Below are 20,786 nucleotides of genomic sequence, written 5' to 3' on the forward strand. Positions count from 1 at the left end.
GATGTTGACACACAGACCCTGACATGCAAACAGACAATGACACACTGACACACAGACAGATGCTGGCACACTTATGCTAACACAGACACACAGACTCTGACACACAGACAGATGCTGACACTGACACAGAAACATGCTGACACACTGATGCTGACACAGACAGATGCTGATACACTGTTAGATGCTGACACACTGACAGATGTTAACACAGACCCTGACTTACTGACATACAGAAACTGACACTGACAGACGCTGACACACAAACAGATGCTGACACACAAGCTATTTCAGCTTCCCATGATGTGTGTCCCTTGCCTCCCCGCATGCAGCTGCCAAGTGGGAGGGGGAGGATACAGTGCAAGCCACAGCCGCCAGGTGGGAGTTTGGGGGGCATCACTAACCTGCACATGCTTCCGTCTGAGGACAAGGTCTCGATTCCAGTTGCTGCAGGCTGCTGGGTCCTAGAGACCAAGTCTTGTATGGCTCCAAGGCACCCCCTGCTATTACACCGTTTGCCTGGCCCCTCTGTGCGCTCGCTGTCCCTGGTCACTTGCCTCAGCACACACTAGCTTCACTTGCCGCGGCTCCAGTTTGAATGAGCTTCTGTTCTGCGCATGCGCAGAAGCTCATATCGCCGCAGCCGCGGATATAGGAATCGGCCAAAGTGGGGCGGAGCACGGCCACTGAAGTCATCGGGAGGGGAGGGGGGCATCCCAATCCGCCGCTGCTGACCTGTGTTGTCGTCGTCTGATGCCCGACAAAAATCACAGAAGGCAGCAGCGGCAGACACTGTTCTTCTCGCCAGAGTCCGGCACCACTCCGCTGTCCATGCTACAATCAAGTAACTCTGCAAAACTACAGCTCCCAGCAGCCATTGCTGCCGGAAGCTCACAGCAGCAATGGCTGCTGGGAGCTGTAGTTTTAAAGAGTTACTTGATTGTAGTGCAGACTGCGGAGCGGTGCCGAACCCTGGCGAGAAGAACAGTGTCTGCCGCTGCTGCCTTCTATGGTCTTTGCCGGGCATCCCTGCAGGTGGGGGACACAGGGGCATAGTGAATCTGCCCCTTGGCCACGGGTGGCACAACCAGGCGGCGCCCCTCCTCAGCTGGCGCCCCTGGCGAGTGCCATCCTGGCCAATGGCTAGATACGCCCCTGAGTGCAGACTGCGGAGCGGTGCCGGACCCTGGCGAGAAGAACAGTGTCTGCCGCTGCTGCCTTCTATGGTCTTTGCCGGGCATCCCTGCAGGTGGGGGACACAGGGGCATAGTGAATCTGCCCCTTGGCCACGGGTGGCACAACCAGGCGGCGCCCCTCCTCAGCTGGCGCCCCTGGCGAGTGCCATCCTGGCCAATGGCTAGATACGCCCCTGTTAGCAGTCTATATTGAGGAGGTGCGACCCCAGGCATATCATCATCCACCAATGATCAGGGGCGGATTTAGGGGCGAGGGTGCCCCTAGACACAATAGTAACAGCTGCCACCGACCCTCTTATCTAATTTTATTATTTTCATTGATTGGTTATAAGCCAATTATAATTAGATTTAAATACTGTATGTATACGTGTTTACTGGGTGTAGTATGGTATGCCGGCGGCTGGGCTCCTAGCGACCAGCATACCGGCGCTGGGAGCCCGACCGCTGGCATACCGGCAGCGTGGCGAATGCAAATGAGCCCCTTGCTGGCTCGCTGTGCTCGCCACGCTATGTGCGCCACGCTATTTATTCTCCCTCCAGGGAAGGGGGGGGGGGGCGTGGAAGGAGAAAATCTGTCGGTATGCCAGCTGTCGGTATTCCGGCACCGGTATACTGTGCGCCGTGATCCCGACAGTCGGCAACCTGAAGACCACCCGTGTTTACTAAATAGATCAGCTTATGAGGGTAGTATGTGCATGTCCTACCTATTTCCACTACATTCAAGATGGCAAATGGTACAATACAGTGGAAATATTTTGCAGTTACCAACACAAGCATCCAAGTGCCGCCCCCCAAACAAATGCCACCAAATGGGAAATTGGCCACTGCCAATGATACTGCCTAACTCTGGATTCATCATAATCCACCAATGTCATCTACTTATTGTTTGCAGTGAGCCTGCCTGTGGGCATACAGAGGATAGTCAACACTGGACTTTGTCCATATCTTTTTGATATATCCTAGGATTGCACGTTACTTTTGCTCCAAACTTCATTGTAGATCCAGATATCACATCACTTCCTGTTCAGTCACACCGACAACAACTCAGCAACTGTCAATGATAAAGTTATTGGGTGGATGAGGAAGGGGAGCTGCAGATGTACGAATTCATTGCTGTTCATCTGTTAAATAATTGTCATACGGTACTTGCTTACTTTCCATGAATGTCCGGGTGGCTCCCGATGTTGGGTGGTGCTACCAGACACCCTGAAGAATTGGTGGTTTAAGTGGGCAGTGATGCGATTTTCTGCTGAATCATGGCATCATGGCCCCACCTGTACTTCACAATGCTGGTCGTCAGTCAATAAGTAGGCAAGTATGGCTGTGTGCACTGCTTGCCCCACACCTAAATAGATATACCAGAATTCAGAGACGTACTGTATCTGATATTACTTAATCCATGGCCATAGCTGTTGCAAAGTCAATATGCAGCTCAATATCTGACCAAGCATACTATGAAATGTTAATACATTGTAGGTGTGTTTAGTCTACAGGAGGCAACAGTATCTATTTTAATGTGTATTTACTTAAGATGTATCTTTGGGTTTATTGCTACTTTTTTCTTTTGTACAGGTAGTGGTACCGACTGTGTGGAAATTTATGACTGCCAAGACAACAATCCGTGTTCTCCTAATGCAATCTGCAGTAACACAAATGGGAGTCCCAGCTGTACCTGTGAGGTTGGATTCACAGGTAACTAAATGCATTTCTTTTTAAGACAACTTTCGCGGGTGCACTTCTCATGCTGTACTTTGGGTCTCCGACAGAGGTTATGAGCCAAGCAAATTAAGTAGATATCAGGGACGTATCTATCTATCTATCTATCTATCTATCTATCTATCTATCTATCTATCTATCTATCTATCTGTCTGTCATCTTTACACCATAGCTAAGTGAAGCAACATAACATATACTTGCATAAGCAAGTAAATTACCATAAAAAGCATTATACTAGTCGTTAGAGTGATGTGCACGTGACATGAACACCCATTTCAGTGACTCTGAAACACGCTTACCAATGCAGGGACAAATGTAGGATTTCTAGAGGGGGGGTTGTAAATGCATGATTTTAGAGCAAGTGTGGTCAGCACATAAGACGGACCATTTCCATGTGTCTGTGTAGCTGACTCCCATTCACTGCCCAGGAACGTTCAGCAGTTTTCCAATACCTTTCTGATACTGTTCATTTCAATTGCGACAGTGCCTTTGTGTTTACACACTTTGTAGCACATGCGCTACAAGGGTTTTTATGGATTTCATGCATGCATTTCATGTGCAGCGGTAAACAAATTGCTCAACTACTGTATGTGAGCATCTGCATTGAGTGTGACTTTGGTATTCCTGATGTTACTCGATGTCTGTGCTGCGTTCCGTGGCTTGCTTCTGTGTCGTGCACTGAATGCACAGACTGCACAGAGCAGAGTGTCTTCCGAGTCCCCTTACTAGCGGCATGGATGTGATGTGTGACACTGAGTTAACTAAGAAGTTGGGAGCAACTCTACTCTGTATGCCGTTTGTGCATACAGAATGCAGAGCCGTGGCAGCAGCAGCCCATGTCCACGAACAGGTGCCGCAATGCGCCATTTCACAGTAATTGCAATGTCTGACTGAAACGTTGTGAGGGCCAATCTATGTGTGGGGGCCATGGGGCTTCCGCCCCAGGGGCCGTCCCCTTAAACGGGCACTGATAATAACTACTGAGGAGGCAACACACTTGAAACAGGAAACTCTCCACTTTTATGTAACTCCACGTGTGTGTGGACCAGTATGTGGGAGATAGATGGGAGAAGAGCCCATTGTGCCCTATGAAAAACATTTTTTTTACCTACTGTATCTCAGGTGGTAACCAGACGGTAACTACTAATGGCCAGAGAATTTGGAAGATGGGACTCCCTTTTTTCAAATAGGAGTGTATTCAATATATGTCGGATCCTTTCCGACGGAAAGGATCTGACATCTAAGTATTCAATGATTTTTTTAAAGTCTGATTGACATTGTTGGAAACGGGGCTAAAACCTTGCGTTTCCGACAATACATGTGGATCGGTGGCCGCGTGCTTTCCAAACAGTCAGAATTCCCGACTTGTCGGAAAAACGGAGCCACCATTGAATAGGTCGGAACCCCTTCCAACCTAAAAAAAAGTCTGGTCTGTCTGCTAATATCCTGCAAGGCCAAGTTTCGGCTAAACCTGCATTTCTGGTCTGTTTGCTAATATCCTGGTAGGCCAAACGTCAGTCAATCCTGCATACCTGATCAGTCTGCTAACATCCTGCAAGACCTAGCTCCGGCCAATCCTGCATACCTGGTCTATCTACAGATATCCTGTGAAGTCAAGCCTACGGCCAATCCAGTATATCTTGTCCATTTGCTAACATCCTGTAAGTCTAAGGACCTAGAGGGTCATTCCGAGTTGATCGCTAGCTGCCGTTGTTCGCTGTGTAGCGATAACTTAAAAAAATGGCTAAACTGCAAATGCGTATGCACCACAATGCGCACGTGCATCGTATGGGTACAAAGAGCATTGTTGCTGTGCAATGGTTCTAGCGAAGAATCCATTTGCACAGCCGATTGCAAGGAGATTGACAGGAAGAGGACGTCAACTGACCGTTTTCTGGGAGTGTTTGGAAGAACACAGGTGTGTCCAGGCATTTGCAGGGCTAGTGTCTGACGACAATTCCGGGACCTTCGTTGCTGGTTTCATCGCACAGGATAAGTAATTGCAGGGCTAGTCTTGTTTTGCAAAGCAGGGCTGCACAAGTGATCGCAGCCCTGCTATGCTATAAAACACTCCCCCGTGGGCGGCGACTATGCATTTGCACGGCTGCTAAAAGTAGCTAGCGAGCGAACAACTCGGAATGAGGGCCCTAATTCAGATCTGATCGCAGCAGCAAATTTGTTAGCTAATGGGCAAAACTATGGGGGTAATTCTGAGTTGAGCGCAGCAGGATTTTTGTTAGCAGTTGGGCAAAACCATGTGCACTGCACGGGAGGCAGATATAACATGTGCAGAGTGAGTTAGATTTGGGTGGGGTGTGTTCAAACTGAAATCTAAATTGCAGTGTAAAAATAAAGCAGCCACTATTTACACTGCACAGAAACAAAATAACCCACCCAAATCTATCTCTCTCTGCACAAGTTATATCTGCCCCACCTGCACTGCACATGGTTTTACCCATTCGTTAACAAATTTGCTGCTACGATCAGGTCTGAATTAGTCCCTAAATCTCAACTAATCCTGCATACCAGTTTGTTTGTCTGCTGATATCCTGCAAGGCTAAACTTCAGCTAATCCTGCTTTCCTGACCTGTCTGCTGATAACCTGCAAGGTCAAATACAGTAACTTCGGCTCTAATATATCTGGCCTGAGCCGCAGCCGTTCCTGTCATCCTGGTCTGTCTGCATCAGCCAATGTCCAACTCTATCTCTCGGCAACCTCTAGTACGGGAGGATCACCTAGGACCCAGTGTTACCTAAGTCTTATTTAGTTGTGTCTTAGCTACCAAGACACTGCTTTATCCTCTCTCTCTTCAGTCTCATTCTGTGTAATCCGGCATCTCCGGTCTATTGGGTAAGCTTTTACCGCTGGAGGAATTAAGTCCAGGGCCCCCAAAATACTGGTGTGCGCAAATAGCACTAAGGGAACAGCGGGGGGTTGCTAATTGTGAAATGCCTCTTGATGGGGGATGCAGTTATGTTGCATACTGTTACCAGGATCCAGAAGACTGACAATGCCACCAGCCAGAATACCGGCTAACAGGGGCTATTCCCACTCGTGGGTGTCTGACACCCATTGAGTGAGAATAGAACCTGTGGCGAGCGCAGCAAGCCACCGAGCCAGCAGCATGGTGAGCGCAGCAAGCCCGTAAGAGCCTAAGTTGGGCTCGCCCCGTGCCGGTATTCTGGCTGCTGGGATCCCAGCGTCGGTATACTGACTGTCCGGATCCCATGCGCTGGCCACGTAACCCTAACCCCTTGAGGGCTGGAGAGTTTCATCCTAATAAAACTGGAGCTTCCTATGACTTTAAGCATGTCCAATGTAGCTACGTTCCCAAATAGTTCCGTAGAACTCCACATCATTTTGCAAGTCCAAGGTTCTAGCTTTTTGCTAACATTAAGCACCTGTGTTCAAGCATGGATATCCTTAAAACCTGGACTGTAATGACAGAGTTTGGGAAACTGTGACTTAGGCAAATGATTTTAGTTGACAGAAGGTCCATGGGGCTACACTTTATATGAGTCAGATGGGGATGCTTCTGGAGCAAAATACCCAATGCTTAAGGGGAAAAGTTTGTATGAAGAAAGTTGTATTAAGGACTGTTCCCCTAATTGAGGTCTCTTCAAGACATCCCCCCTCTGTTAAATTTTTTTGTGTTTCTTGCTTTTGGTCACCAGATCAGAAATTAACAGTGTGAAAATGTTATGTAGTTTTCTTCTCAGAAGGGCATTGGCTGACGGACACTAAAGCTGGGTATGCACTGGGTGACCTCAGCTAGTTAGCAATCATCACTATGCCGCTGATTGCTAATTAGGGGAGATCGCCAGTGCATACACACTGAACGATATTGATGTACAATATTGTTCAGTGACGTCATCCCACTCACTCCCCGAACATGCAGCTCAAAGATCTTTTTAATATTGAGCTGCATGTTCGGTAGATGGTGAATGAACGAGAAAGACCCGCGGGTGCGTGTATCATTTGTCGTTCATTCATACACACTGGCCGAAATGAACAATATATTGATCACATGGTATCATTTATCGTTCATAATTTTAGTTCATATCTGCCAGTGTATATGCGGCTTAACTGGACGTCAGTGGTACCAATCTGCAGAGTGGATCAACATCTAAGCAATATTAAGAAGGAGTAGGTGGAAACCATTGCAGCACCCTTGGGTTGAATTTGAGGCTGCTGCTGTATTAAAAGACCTCATAGGTTGAGACTGATCTGCTTGTTTTTCTCTTTGCAATATAGGAAAAAGAAGAAAATGCAAGTGTACACTCTAATCACTAAGAATACTGATAAACAAAACAATTATGATAAACTAACATTTTCATGGAGTATAAATAAGGTTCTTAGGGCCTAATTCAGACCTGATTGCTGTTGTGCGAAAACACACAGTGGCCGATTCGTGAATGACTGTGCATGGGTACAGATTGCAATGCACACGCGCGAGGCAAAAATGCAAAAAAATCCAGTTTTTTTTTTTTGATTGCTAGGCAAACCCAGGTTAATTGACAGGAAGTGGATGCTTGGGGGTGGTGACTGGACGTTTTCTGGGAGTGTTAGGAAAAACACGGGTGTTCCCAAGTGTTTTAAGGGTGGGTGTGTGACATCATCTCTGGCCCAATCAGCCTGTTTCTTTCGCACTGTAGGAGTAAGTCATGGGCTTTGCGCAGACACACAGACTGGAAAAATCATTCTATGGTAAGTTGCGAATTGATTTGCAGCTGACTGGCAATTGCAAAGCTTTTCGCACGGCGTACGCAGACATGCATGGAACGGCTTTTCAGTCTGGCTCTGCGGCGACTGTCTGATTGCAGACCTCTGAAAATTCACAGAAGAGCGATCAGGTCCAAATTAGCCCTTAGTACTGTACATGTTGTACCAAAAATACTTTGTATTTGTGTGTATATAATGTACATTTGAAGGTAGAGTCCTGTCTTGAATAGCAACCACCTGCCCTTAGGTGATTTTAATTAGTGCAGGTTCTAACATTGTTTTCAACATATTAGAATGGGCACTATTATAAGTAAGTCCTGGATAAATTTATATACTTTATAAGTATTAGGGATGTTTGGGACCCATCTGATAAGGGGTCCTATACGCATTGCAGCAGCTGGGCTCCCATTAAAGTAATTGGCCGGCGGTCGCATGCATACTGCCAGCTCACATAGTAAAGTATGCACAGTAGGAGCATAGGCAGTTTAGGTGGGGGGGCACGCAGGAGATACTGTACCTCGGCCCCTTCTCTGTCAGTCCCCTCCCCTTCCCTGGCCGGAGCATACTAACATCACTAGCTCTTCCTCTTGTGTAGCACTAGAACCAAGCAGTAAGAATGTGATCAAGGCTGTATGCAGTGCAGGCAGAGACACAGGGGTTTCATGACTGACAGAGCTACTGACGGATCTTCCCGACCAGAGGAGAAATAGGAGGGGGTAGAGAGCTGTAAGTGACCCAAGGATCCCAGCTTCTCCTTCCCACCTGGTTGTCTGTGTCCTCCAGTGTAACCTGTAATATAATGAGAGCATTCGGGTCTAAAGAGAGACACACAAATACATGGTGATTCGAAAGTCTCAGTACACCGTTTTGTTTAAAAAAACTGGGCGCCATCTTAAAATCTGCCATCTTGAATCTAAGTCAGTTTTTTCAAATGGAAAAGGGGTCATGTAACACATCAAACGACATAAAAATTGGATGAAAAGTTTATTGCTGCAAACAGATGTGAAATAGCAGTTATGGTTCAAAAGTTACAACACATTTTTTGTTGCAGGTAACTGAAGATGGCTTTGACAAAAGAGGAGAGAATTGAGGGCATTACATGTCATAGCTGCAGATTTTAACAACTTGCCAACGTGGAAAACTGCATAAGTCTGTCTGGGTCATCCTCTGCTATGTACTGGAGTAGCTGGATCTTGAATGGATGCCATCGATGGTCATGAAGGATTCGTACGATCGATGACTGGCTGATTCCACATTCTGCTGACAAACTTGATGCATTGTGGGCTCTTCACGAAGGATGCCAAAACCATTGATGAGGTTGTCTCGTCAGTAGCACTTTTTGGGCAACCACTCCGTGACTTGTCAGCTACAGTCCCAGTTTGACAGTGTTATGTGAAATTGGAGGTCTTTCTGGGTGCAATTTGTTAAAATCTGCAGCTATGACATGGAAACTTTGTTCTCCAGACACCAAAATGACCTCAATTCTCTCCTCTTTTGTCAAAGCCATCTTCCGTTACCTGCAACAAAAAGAGTGTTGTAACTTTTGAACCGTAAGTGCTATTTCAAATCTGTTTGCTCAATGAACTTTTCAGCAAATTCTGTTGTTGTTTGACATGTTACACGACCCCCTTTCCATTTGAAAAAACTGACTTAGTTTCAAGATGGCGATTTCAAGATGGCGATTTCAAGATGGCGCCCATGTTCGGTACATACGCTAAAAGATAGCCCACCTCACCCATACCTTACTGGAGTATTAAGTTTTCCCATTCCCTGCACAGTTTTTGAAACAAAGGGGTGTACTGTGACTTTTGATTCACCCTGTATTCCTCCTGAGCCCTGTCCCAGTGTGAATGTAGCACAGAGGCTGCTGCTATTCCTGCACTGTGACAAGATAAAGTATAGATTATGTTTTTCTATATGTATTTTAAGGTTGTTTAAGTTGTCTGTTCCGCTACTAGAAAACTTCCTAAAAATGTGTCTCTCAGTTAGGTGGAGCTATAAACAGGCATTATTGAACTATTAGTTTAAGGGGTCTAGTTACTAAGCCTTGGATGGAGATAAAGTCACTGGAGATTCAGGGGGTCATTCCGAGTTGATCACACGGTAGCAGTTTTTTGCAGCCGTGCGATCAGTCGCCACTTTTTGGGGAGTGTTTTTTTTAGCTTAGCAAGGATGCAAACGCTTTTGCAGGGGAGCTGTGCACAAACTGTTTGTGCAGTTTCTGAGTAGCTCTGAACGTACTCAATCACTGTGATCACTTCTGCCTGTCAGGTCCCGGAATTTACGCCTGGACACGCCTGCGTTTGCCTCACCACTCCCAGAAAACGGTCAGTTGCCTCCCAGTTACTCCTTCCTGCTGTCAATCTTCTAGAATTCGCCGCTGCAAACATCTCCCTCGTAGTTGCCATCACTGCCTGGCAACGGGCATTGCCGGGAAACGATGCGCCTGCGCATTGGCGAACGCGTGCATGCGCAGTTCGGACCCGTTTGCACTGCTGCAAAAAAAAGCAAACCCCCAAAGTACCAACCAATCGGCTCCTAATTGCCATGCCGCCGGCTGTGTTTGAAAAATGACAGTTAGGAGCTGATTGTCTGGTACTTTGGGGTTCATTTACTAAGCAGTGATAAGAGCAGAGAAGTGAGCCAGTGGAGATATTTCCCCATCAACCAATCAGCAGCTCTGTATCATTTTATAGTATGCAAATTATAGATGTTACTTCAGTGCTGATTGGTTGCCATGGGCACTTCTCCACTGGCTCACTTCTCTGCTCTTATCACTGCTTAGTAAATGTGCCCCTTAATCTCCAGCGACTTTATCTCCATCCAAGGCTTAGTAAATAGACCCCTTAGTCTATTATACACCATTGATTTAATATACACAATCCATACGTCCCAACATGACCCATTCCAGTAGGGACAAAATATCTGTACCTGGACGTCATTCTTAATTTATGATTGCAATTAGTTAAAACACTTTACTTATCAATGAAATAGTCCAACACAGGTGATGCCAATTCTATATTAAGAGGGAAGTCCAGATAGAGAGCATTTTGTCCCTCCTGGCATGGGTCATGTTGGGAGGTATGCACAATCTAATATACACCCCTCCCCATTCCCTCTGGCCCCCCTGTCTTAAGTGCACCGAGCCCCCCCCAAGACTTAATCCGGCCCTGAGCTGGAGCATATGCCCCGATATGCTATGTGTTATATGCATATCGCGGCAGCAACACAATAGGACACATCTGTAGATGGGCTTGCATTTTTGGCCAAACAAATGCTAAGAACCTCATTCATTCTCCATGATTTTGTTTATCATAACTTATTTGATTATCAGTATTCTTAGTGTGCACCTATACAATTATATTTCTTTCATGGCACTACAAGCCTTAGCATGGTACTGTAACACTAATTATTATGTTTATAATTAGGGTGTCTAGTCTAGTCCAGCCCCCCCCCCCCCCCCCCCCCTTTTTCCCTGGCCACAATACTATAGATATATATTTTTAGCAATAAATTGATGACCAAATTTAACGCTAATTACTTGTATCCATTTCATTATATGTTACAGTATTAAGATTGAGTAGGAACTAACTGTACATAGCCAGCATTTGCCGTTAAGGGGTTTATGAGTTGCACTACTGTATCTTGCAGTTTTCCTTTCTCTATCAGTTATAATGTAATTATTAAGACCTACAAGTGGACTGATTGTATTCATTTGTGGCTACAGGTGATGGCAAATTATGCTACTGTCTTGATTGTGAAGCAAATTACTGTCGTAATGGTGGAACGTGCACCTCGTCCTTGATTAATTCAACTTGCTCTCCTATATGCCACTGCATCCCAGCATTCTCTGGTGATCAATGCAGAAATCCTTACAAAATATTCAATGCACAATTTAAGCCAAGTAAGTATTAGTGATGAGGCTAGCCTTTTTTTTCCCCCCAACCTTTATTTAAGCATGGGAGCATACACACAAATGTATACAGTAAAAGTTTCTGATAAAAATTCTGTGATCTTTCAGAAAGTTAAAGCATGACACACAGACATGGACAGAGTCATGCAGACACACAGACATACTGTACATAAGGTGACACACATACAAGGTCGCACAGCGATACTGATTAGGGCACACAATATAATACAACTGTCCCCACCCTACCTCCCTCTATCACTCTGAGTCTGCTGAGTTACTATCTCTCATGGAGCTTGCAGGTGTAGAACTGCACAGTGCTGTGCAGCCACACTCGCTAGGCTTGCCACCGGGCCCGAAGTGTGGTGAGCTCAGCAAGCCCGCGAGGGGAGTCGCTGCTGGAATTCCGGCAGAAGGGATTCCGCTTTTGGTATACTGACAGCCAGCCTCCCATCTGCCAGGATATCATCCCCAACCCATTAAGACTTTTCCCCCAATGCCCACACTTAACCTGGGGCATCCTATAGATTCTATGTAGGCCATCAAGTGGCACACATGTAACTGTGATTGCATTGTCTAATAGATTCATTAGGTCATTTAGGAGAAATAAATAAATAAAAGTACTACATTTTTCATTTTCTTTTATCTTTTTGAAGAAATAAGAGGTAACTAAGGTTCAAAAATGGTTGAGATTACCTAAAGAATAAAAATAGGGGCAGACTAGATAGGCCAAGTGGTTCTTATCTGCCGTCAAATTCTGTTTCTATGTTTCAACTATTCTATCAGCAGGGAACACATTAGTTCCATCACATTATAGCAGTCAGACAAACTACTATCCACAACATTTATTTTATGCCGCTGTCTTAGAATATGTTCAACCATCACTACACCTCATATTCAGATTCAGCTATTCACATTCATATATTATCACACATGGGTGTGTACAGGTGTTGATGCATGCAGTTTGTTAATTTATGACATAGAGGGAGAGAGAACCCATGGCCGGAGACATCAACTAACTATATATATATATATATATATATATATATATATATACATATACATACACACACACACACACACACACACACACACACACACACACACACACATACACACACACACAGTATATATTACGGGTGGAATGTGTATTGCTGGCGCTGGGGATCCCTGCAGTCAGCATACTGACCATGGGATCCCGGCAGCAAAATGCCGGCAGGGGGGCGAGCACAGCAAACACCTTGCGGGCTCTTTGGCGAGCTGTGCTCGCCACAGGTTCTATTCCAAATCTATGGGTGTCGAGGACACCCACAAGTGGGAATAGTCCCCGCTAGTTGGCATGCCGACTGTCAGGATTTAGGGGGTTCGGGATGTACTTGTCGGTACTGTGACTAGCGGTCTCCTGACCGCCGGTCCCATAACTACATCCCTATATATTACATACCCAATACTTTTATTTTGTGCTATTAGTAAAATGTAATAGTATTCAAACAAAATCTAAAATTCTTTTGATCGTTCTTTTGCACAGGTCCCTGCCACACCTGAACTGGGTATAAAATACAGACAATTGAAACAGGAAGAGGGTGATTATAGTGCAGTAAATATTGATCTTTTTATAGATATATGAGTAAGTTTATAAAGTGTACATCAAAGTTTCTTGAAATAAAGCTTACTGTATCTGTATGGTCTGTTAACTGGCCATAATCCGATCACATATCAGTCTCTCTTCATTTTATTATTGGTCTCCAAAAAGTATGTTTCTCTTTGTCACTCCTTACTTACAATGGTTTCACAATCAATGATCTCATAGTTGGATGGTTAGTTCTAAAGTAAAACCCTTCCAGAAAGTGCACCCAAAAAACATAGAACAAGTTTGTTCATTTTGTAGTATAATGTAGTAAAATGGAAATTGAATTAACTCATTAAAAACAGGTTAAATACTCGTACATGAAAACTAAATTCTTGTGAGTATACAACTGACCACCAGTCGCAGTAGTACAGCCAGTCAATGCTAATTTTTATCACCTAACACGTTTCGTCACAAACTACTTCTTCAGGGATGTGGTAAATTAAAATCTTTGTCCTATATGGGCATCCTGCATGTGCTCAACACTTCAGCAATGGACATGCTGTTAACATCTGTTTCGCCTGGACCAACTATCAAACTACGAAATCCAAGTTTGTGAAACCATCATAAGTCGGGACTGACAAAGAGGAACATTTTTCTTGAATGTGAACACTGATATCAGAAGAGAGACCCAGAAGGGCACAATTATTAGATCATACAGATAAGCTTAGTTAAAGAAACTTTGATGTACACCTAATTTAAACTTACTTATAGTTCTGAAACCAGATCAAAGTTTTCTACACTAAAAGCACCCTCTTGGTGTTTGTATTGTATATGCTTCTATAAAGATATATATATATATATATATATATGTATGTGTGTGTGTGTGTGTGTGTGTGTGTGTGTGTGTGCATATATATAATTTCAGCAATTACTTTCTATTAAGATGTTTTAAAATGATTGTAGATGATACATCCTTACATTGCATACCTCATGCAATGACCATATTGATTATATGTTATACATTTATAAAAATTCAAATAACATACATAAAAACCAAGACCCAATTTGTTGTGCAAAGTACAGTACACAATGATGTTTGTTGGAGAATGAGTGTCACTTTTTCTGTCAAGATGGTACAAAAACCTTTCTTGGTACTATCCTGAAGTGAACTTGTACCCTTTGGGGTTTACACAGAATAGTGTACACTGCTTAATTTTCCAACGCGTTTTGTCCTTTACAGACTTTATCAGGGCATCAACTATAGTATAGACTAGATGTTTCCCACAGGATATAATAGCAAGACAATAAATTCCGTCAGTAAACCTTGGGGAATTGATCTGTCTCTTGACATTGAAGATTACATCCACTTTCAACTTTCTGTACACAAAGCATCAGATTTTATATTCAATTATTCTCTCATATAGGGGTATATGCAATTGCGGTCGAATTCACGAAAATGTCAAAAAAGGGGACATTTTCGCCCCCCAAAAAAATTTCGACAATGCAATACAGTACTTTTCATCAAAAAAACGGCCATTACAAATTCGACTTTTTGAAATTCGGCATTTGTCAAATTCGACATTTCTGCAATGGTACAACTGCGACATTTCGACAAAAGCATATTTAATTGAAGATTGTAAATTCGACAACAGTGCTTTTAGACAGTAAATTCGTCATTTTCAATCCGCCACACTTTGCTGGCGGATATCCAATAAAAAAAATGTAAAACATTTTTTTGTGTGTTTTTTTTATTGGTAATAGCATATCTATTTATATTAGAAGGGATTAGGTACTTGGTTTGTCTATTTAGGAGGCACAAGTATTATTTATATATTTTTTTAAATATAATTATTTTATTTTTTTAATGGAAAAACGGTAAAAAACCCGAAAAAAATTGTGTGGGGTCCCCCCTCCTAAGCATAACCAGCCTCGGGCTCTTTGAGCCAGTCCTGGTTGCCAAAATACGGGGGGGGGGGGGAATGACAGGGGATCCCCCGTATTTTAACAACCAGCACCGGGCTCTGCGCCTGGTCCTGGTGCAAAAATACGGGGGACAAAAAGAGTAGGGGTACCCCGTATTTTTTGGACCAGCACCGGGCTCCACTAGCTGGACAGATAATGCCACAGCCGGGGGTCACTTTTATACAGCGCCCTGCGGCCGTGGCATTAAATACCCAACTAGTCACCCCTGGCCGGGGTACCCTGGAGGAGTGGGGACCCCTGCAATCAAGGGGTCCCCCCCCAGCCACCCAAGGGCCAGGGGTGAAGCCCGAGGCTGTCCCCCCCATCCAAGGGCTGCGGATGGGGGGCTGATAGCCTTGAGTAAAATGCACGAATATTATTTTTTCCAGAAGAACTACAAGTCCTAGCAAGCCTCCCCCGCAAGCTGGTACTTGGAGAAACCACAAGTACCAGCATGCGGGTGGAAAAACGGGCCCGCTGGTACCTGTAGTTCTACTGGGAAAAAAATACCCAAATAAAAACAGGAGACACACACCGTGAAAGTAAAAGTTTATTTCATACATGCCGACACATACATACTTACCTATGTTGACCCGCCGACTCTGGCCACGTCTCCACTGTCGCCGACGATCCGGGGTACCTGTGAATAAAATTATACTCACCTCAATCCAGTGTCCTGTGATTTGTAATCCACGTACTTGGCAAAACAATAAAAACAATAAAACGAATACCCGGACCACACGGACTGAAAGGGGACCCCTTTCCCCGAATGCAGAGACCCCCGTGACTCCTGTCACAGAAAGGTCCCTCCTGATTGGCTGTATGCGCGTTGGAGCTGTCAGACGCGCATCGCACAGCCCCCTCCATTAGTTTCAATGGTGGGAACTTTGCGGTCAGCAGTGGGGTTACCCGCGGTGACCTCACCGCTGACCGCAAAGTTCCCACCATTAAAAGTAATGGAGGGGACTGTGCAATGCGTGTCTGAGCTCAGACGCGCAGAGTCAATCAGGTGAGTGCCACAAAGTTTTTTTTGCACCAGGACCAGGCGCAGAGCCCGGTGCTGGTTGTTAAAATACGGAGGATCCCCTGTCATTTTTTCCCCCCGTATTTTGGCAATCAGGACCGGCTCAAAGAGCCCGAGGCTGGTTATGCTTAGGAGGGGGGAACCCACGCAGTTTTTTTTTCGGGTTTTTCCCCGTTTTCCCCCGTTTTTTTAAAAAATCCGTCAAATCGGCCGTTTTTCGACAGCGGGACTGTCGAATCCGTTTTTTTATTGAATATGTAGAATTCCGGCACCCACCTGCCGGAATTCGACGGGCGAAATGTGTCGAATTAAAAAACGGGCGAAAAATTGCATATACCCCATAGATTGTTCATGTGCTCTATTCTGTGTCTTAGTGGTAAAATAAATAAGTATATATATACATATACATACAGAGTGTGTATATGTGTATGTGTGTATATATATATATATATATATATATATATATATATACATACACATACAGTGTGTGTATGTATATATATATATATTTATTTTATATACTGTGAATATGTATATATATGTGTGTGTGTGTGTGTGTGTGTGTGTGTGTGTGTGTATGTATGTGTGTATATATATATATATATATAAAAATTCAGATGACTGGAAGAGAAGATTACAAAGTTTCCTCACTGTGCATGTGTGTAGCAGTGGTTGCTATACTGTCTTATATGAGTTATGTTTTGTCCTAAGATGTGAAAAAGAGATCTGTAAATGTAACATTAACATCTTCTACAATGAACTTTACTCGTGAAGAGGCATTTGACAAGGTACAGTATGTGCATTTTATTATAATACATATTTCTGCCAGAAATCAGATACTGTAAATACTGATATCCTGAGCTGTTTGTTACAGAAATTCTAATTTGCAATGTATTTTCTTACTTAAATTCTGTATTATGTTACATATGTTATGTATGATAGGTACATTACACTGTTTCTCATTAAATAATCTTTTTTGGAAATGTCATTTTTTTTTAAATTATAATATTTTTTTATTTGAGGAAACATACCAGAAAAAGACAAACTTGGCAAACAATAACAGTAGTCAGAACAAGTATACATGGACCAACATAAAGGCTGGACAACATGGGGTTAGAACGTGCGTATTAGTCATTGAGGACATGCCCAAGTAAAGGCAAATGCATATTTTTTGAACATTGTATAAAAACTAGTTGCAAAACACGTCAACCCCCATGTTTTGGTTTTGATGTTGATTCTGTATCTCCTTTGTGTTTTGGTTCTGTATTTGGTTTTGCCAAAACTGCCCTTGTTTGTTTTTGGTTTTGGATCTGTATTTTTGTCAAAAAATCATAAACAGCCAAACAGAATTTGGGCCTGTTTTTGTTCCTACAGTATTATTAACCTGAATAACATTAATTTCCAGTCAATTACATTCAATTTCATCCACCTCACAGCTCACAATATTGTTTTCAGAGCCGTAGATAGACTTTTTGGTGCCCTGTGCATGAGAGAGAATTGTCGCCTCCTCCCCCCATTTTTCCAATAGGGACATAAGGTGCTTGACCCTTGGGGAAGGGGCATGACTAGATTTATCCCAGAGAAAGCCATGCTATGATGCCCCTTCCCACATAAAATATATATATATACACTGCTCCAAAAAATAAAGGGAACACTAAAATAACAAATCCTAGATCTGAATAAATGAAATATTCTTATTAAATATTTTGTTCTTTACATACTGTAGTTGAATGTGCTGACAACAAAATCACACAAAAATTATCAATGGAAATCAAATTTATTAACCCATGGAGGTCTGGATTTGGAATCACCCTCAAAATTAAAGTGGAAAAACACACTACAGGCTGATCCAACTTTGATGTAATGTCCTTAAAACAAGTCAAAATGAGGCTCAGTAGTGTGTGTGGCCTCCATGTGCCTGTATGACCTCCCTACAATACCTGGGCATGCTCCTGATGAGGTGGCAGATGGTCTCCTGAGGGATCTCCTCCCAGACCTGGATTAAAGCATCCGCCAACTCCTGGACAGTCTGTGGTGCAATTGGTGGATGGAGCGAGACATGATGTCCCAGATGTGCTCAATTAGATTCAGGTCTGGGGAACGGGTGGGCCAGTCCATAGCATCAATGCCTTCATCTTGCAGGAACTGCTGACACACTCCAGCCACATGAGGTCTAGCATTGTCTTGCATTAGGAGGAACCCAGGGCCAACCGCACCAGCATATGGTCTCACAAGGGGTCTGAGGATCTCACCTTGGTACCTAATGGCAGTCAGGCTACCTCTGGCGAGCACATGGAGGGCTGTGCGGCCCTCCAAAGAAATGCCACCCCACACCATTACTGACCCACTGCCAAACCGGTCATGCTGGAGGATGTTGCAGGTAGCAGAACGTTCTCCTTGGCGTCTCCAGACTCTGTCACGTCTGTCACATGTGCTCAGTGAGAACCTGCTTTCATCTATGCAAGGGCAGATAGCTCAATGAATAGATTGTCTGACTGCAATGCCACAGGCAATGGGTTTGAATCCCGGGTATGTCAGCATTTTGAAATGTAATAAAGAACAGTGTGACTGAATAATAAAAAAAAATCTCAAGTTGAGTTCATGAATGTTGTATAGGTATTAGTGACAGAAGGGGTCAGGGTAGGAGAGAGGGGTGGTCAGGAGATGCTGGGCTTCAAAAAGGGGGGAAGCTGCAAGTGAAACTAATTAAAACAGATAATTGAGAAGTGCCTCCAACAGCGCCCCCTACCCTGCAGCGCTATGTGTGGTGCCCCCTCGTTACAGCCCTGATTGTTTTAAACCAGTTTAGACCAAAAGGTTACACCAAGGTAGCTGGATGGCCAAGCTAAGCAACAGCAGTGGGCATCACAAACATGTGGCACTTAAACTTCCAACATGGCACATCTAGGAAACAAAATAGCACTACAGTGGCAGACAGGGTGGCAATTTAATAAACTATGAAACTGTTTGTCGTCTTCACACAAGAAGAAAAGAGGCGCAAGATGGAATTGTCCTTGGGCCCTCCCACCCACTGTTATGTTGTATATATTAAGCAGGACATGCACAGTTTAACAAACCCATCACGTCAGCGACTGCCACTTGTGGCTGGAATGATTGGTTTGTTTGGGCCCACACAAAACAAGCTGCCAATGGGCATTGAACATTGCTAGCAATGATTTCTACATACACAAACTGGCTCTACATAGGCAAGATGACATCACAGTCATCATCATCATCATCATCTGATTCCTCATCCCCATTAGTGTGTACATCATCTTCTTCACATAATATTAATTAATTCCTGCTGGAATCCACTTAGACAGGTGCCTCTGTATTTTTTGCACGTAAATGCCAGTAAAAGTCTTCCTTGTGGATTTGGTAATTTATTTTGATGAATATCATCTTTTCCACATTTTTGAGAAGTCCTACGTTGATCGCTGACAAGGTTCCCGGCTGTGCTGAAAACTCTTTGAGTACACACTGGAGGGTGGGCAACTTTAGTAAAGCAAAGCCAATTTTGTCAAGGGCCTCCAAATTACCTTTTCTTCCTGCCAGTAATGAAATGGACTGTCTGACATGCCTATTTGGATGCTATCGTTAAAATAATCATCAACCATTCTTTGAATGGTGACCATATCAATGGGAGTCACGGTAGACACATCACTAATTGTAGGAAGTTATTTTTGGCCCAACCAGATGTCATAAGGTTTTGCTGACTGATCTTCATCACCACCAGTGGGCCAGGAAAATTGAGTGGTTTCCTGGCAGCAGCAGCTGCTGGAGAAACTGAAGGAGGAGATGTTGTCGTGTCTTGTGCCGCTTGAGTTGATAAGTTGTTCACCAACAGCTCTATGCATCTCTTCAGATTTGTATCTGTCATAATGAAAGATACAATGTACAACTTAAACTTAGGATCAAGTATGATCGCCAAAATATAGTAATCAAGAGATTGATGACCCTTGGATCCTGGTGAAGTAAATGATGAGCTTGATCTACAATCTAACATGCTTAGCGGAATCGCTTAGTTCCAGATCCTCCTTCATTTTCTCTAAGAGTCTAATAAGAGGAATTACCTGACTCACGCTGGCAGTATCTGAACTAACTTTACATGTGGCAACTTCGAAGGGTATAAAAACTTTGCACAACAAGGAAAGTATTCTCCGCTGCGCTTGAGTTAGGTACATTCTCCCTCTTTTCTCAATGTCATAGGTCATTGTGTAGCCTTGGATGACCTTTTGCTGCTCCTCCATCTGCTGAAGCATATAAAGGGTAGAATTCCACCTAGTTACTACAACTTGCTTCAGCTGTTGGCAGGGCAAATACAACAGTACTTGCCGGTGCTACAATCTTTGACATACACTTACTGAATGTCAAAAATGTCCCAAAATTTTTCAGGCCACAGAAAACATCTCCTGCACACCACTGTCATTTAAAAAAAAATGCACCACCGAATTAATTGTGTGAGCAAAACAGGGTTCATGTTGGAATTTACCCAGCTATAATGCTCTCACAATATTAGTGGTATCCAAAATCATGAATCCCGAGGAGAGTCCAAGTGGGGTAAGTGATTTTGCAATGATTTCCCTGAGTTTTTCTAAGAATTTGTTAGTGGTATGCTCCTTAGTGAAACCGGTGATACACAGAGTACACAGAGTAGCCTGCCTTTAAATGAGCTGGTAATTGTGAGA

The 20,786-nt window shown here is 43.9% G+C and overlaps 1 protein-coding gene across 1 annotated transcript in view; it reads left to right on the plus strand.

The window, feature by feature from the left end:
- Positions 1-20,786, plus strand: part of LOC134909538 (mucin-4-like) — a 278,478-nt gene that overhangs the window by 220,987 nt on the left and 36,705 nt on the right. Inside the window, exons 20-22 of the mRNA XM_063916527.1 lie at positions 2,766-2,885; positions 11,360-11,536; positions 16,810-16,886. Of these exons, the coding sequence (XP_063772597.1) occupies positions 2,766-2,885; positions 11,360-11,536; positions 16,810-16,886 (374 nt within the window). The remainder of the gene's footprint in view (positions 1-2,765; positions 2,886-11,359; positions 11,537-16,809; positions 16,887-20,786) is intronic.

Source organism: Pseudophryne corroboree, chromosome 4 (genome assembly GCF_028390025.1).
Source record: "Pseudophryne corroboree isolate aPseCor3 chromosome 4, aPseCor3.hap2, whole genome shotgun sequence".
Taxonomy (NCBI): domain Eukaryota; kingdom Metazoa; phylum Chordata; class Amphibia; order Anura; family Myobatrachidae; genus Pseudophryne; species Pseudophryne corroboree.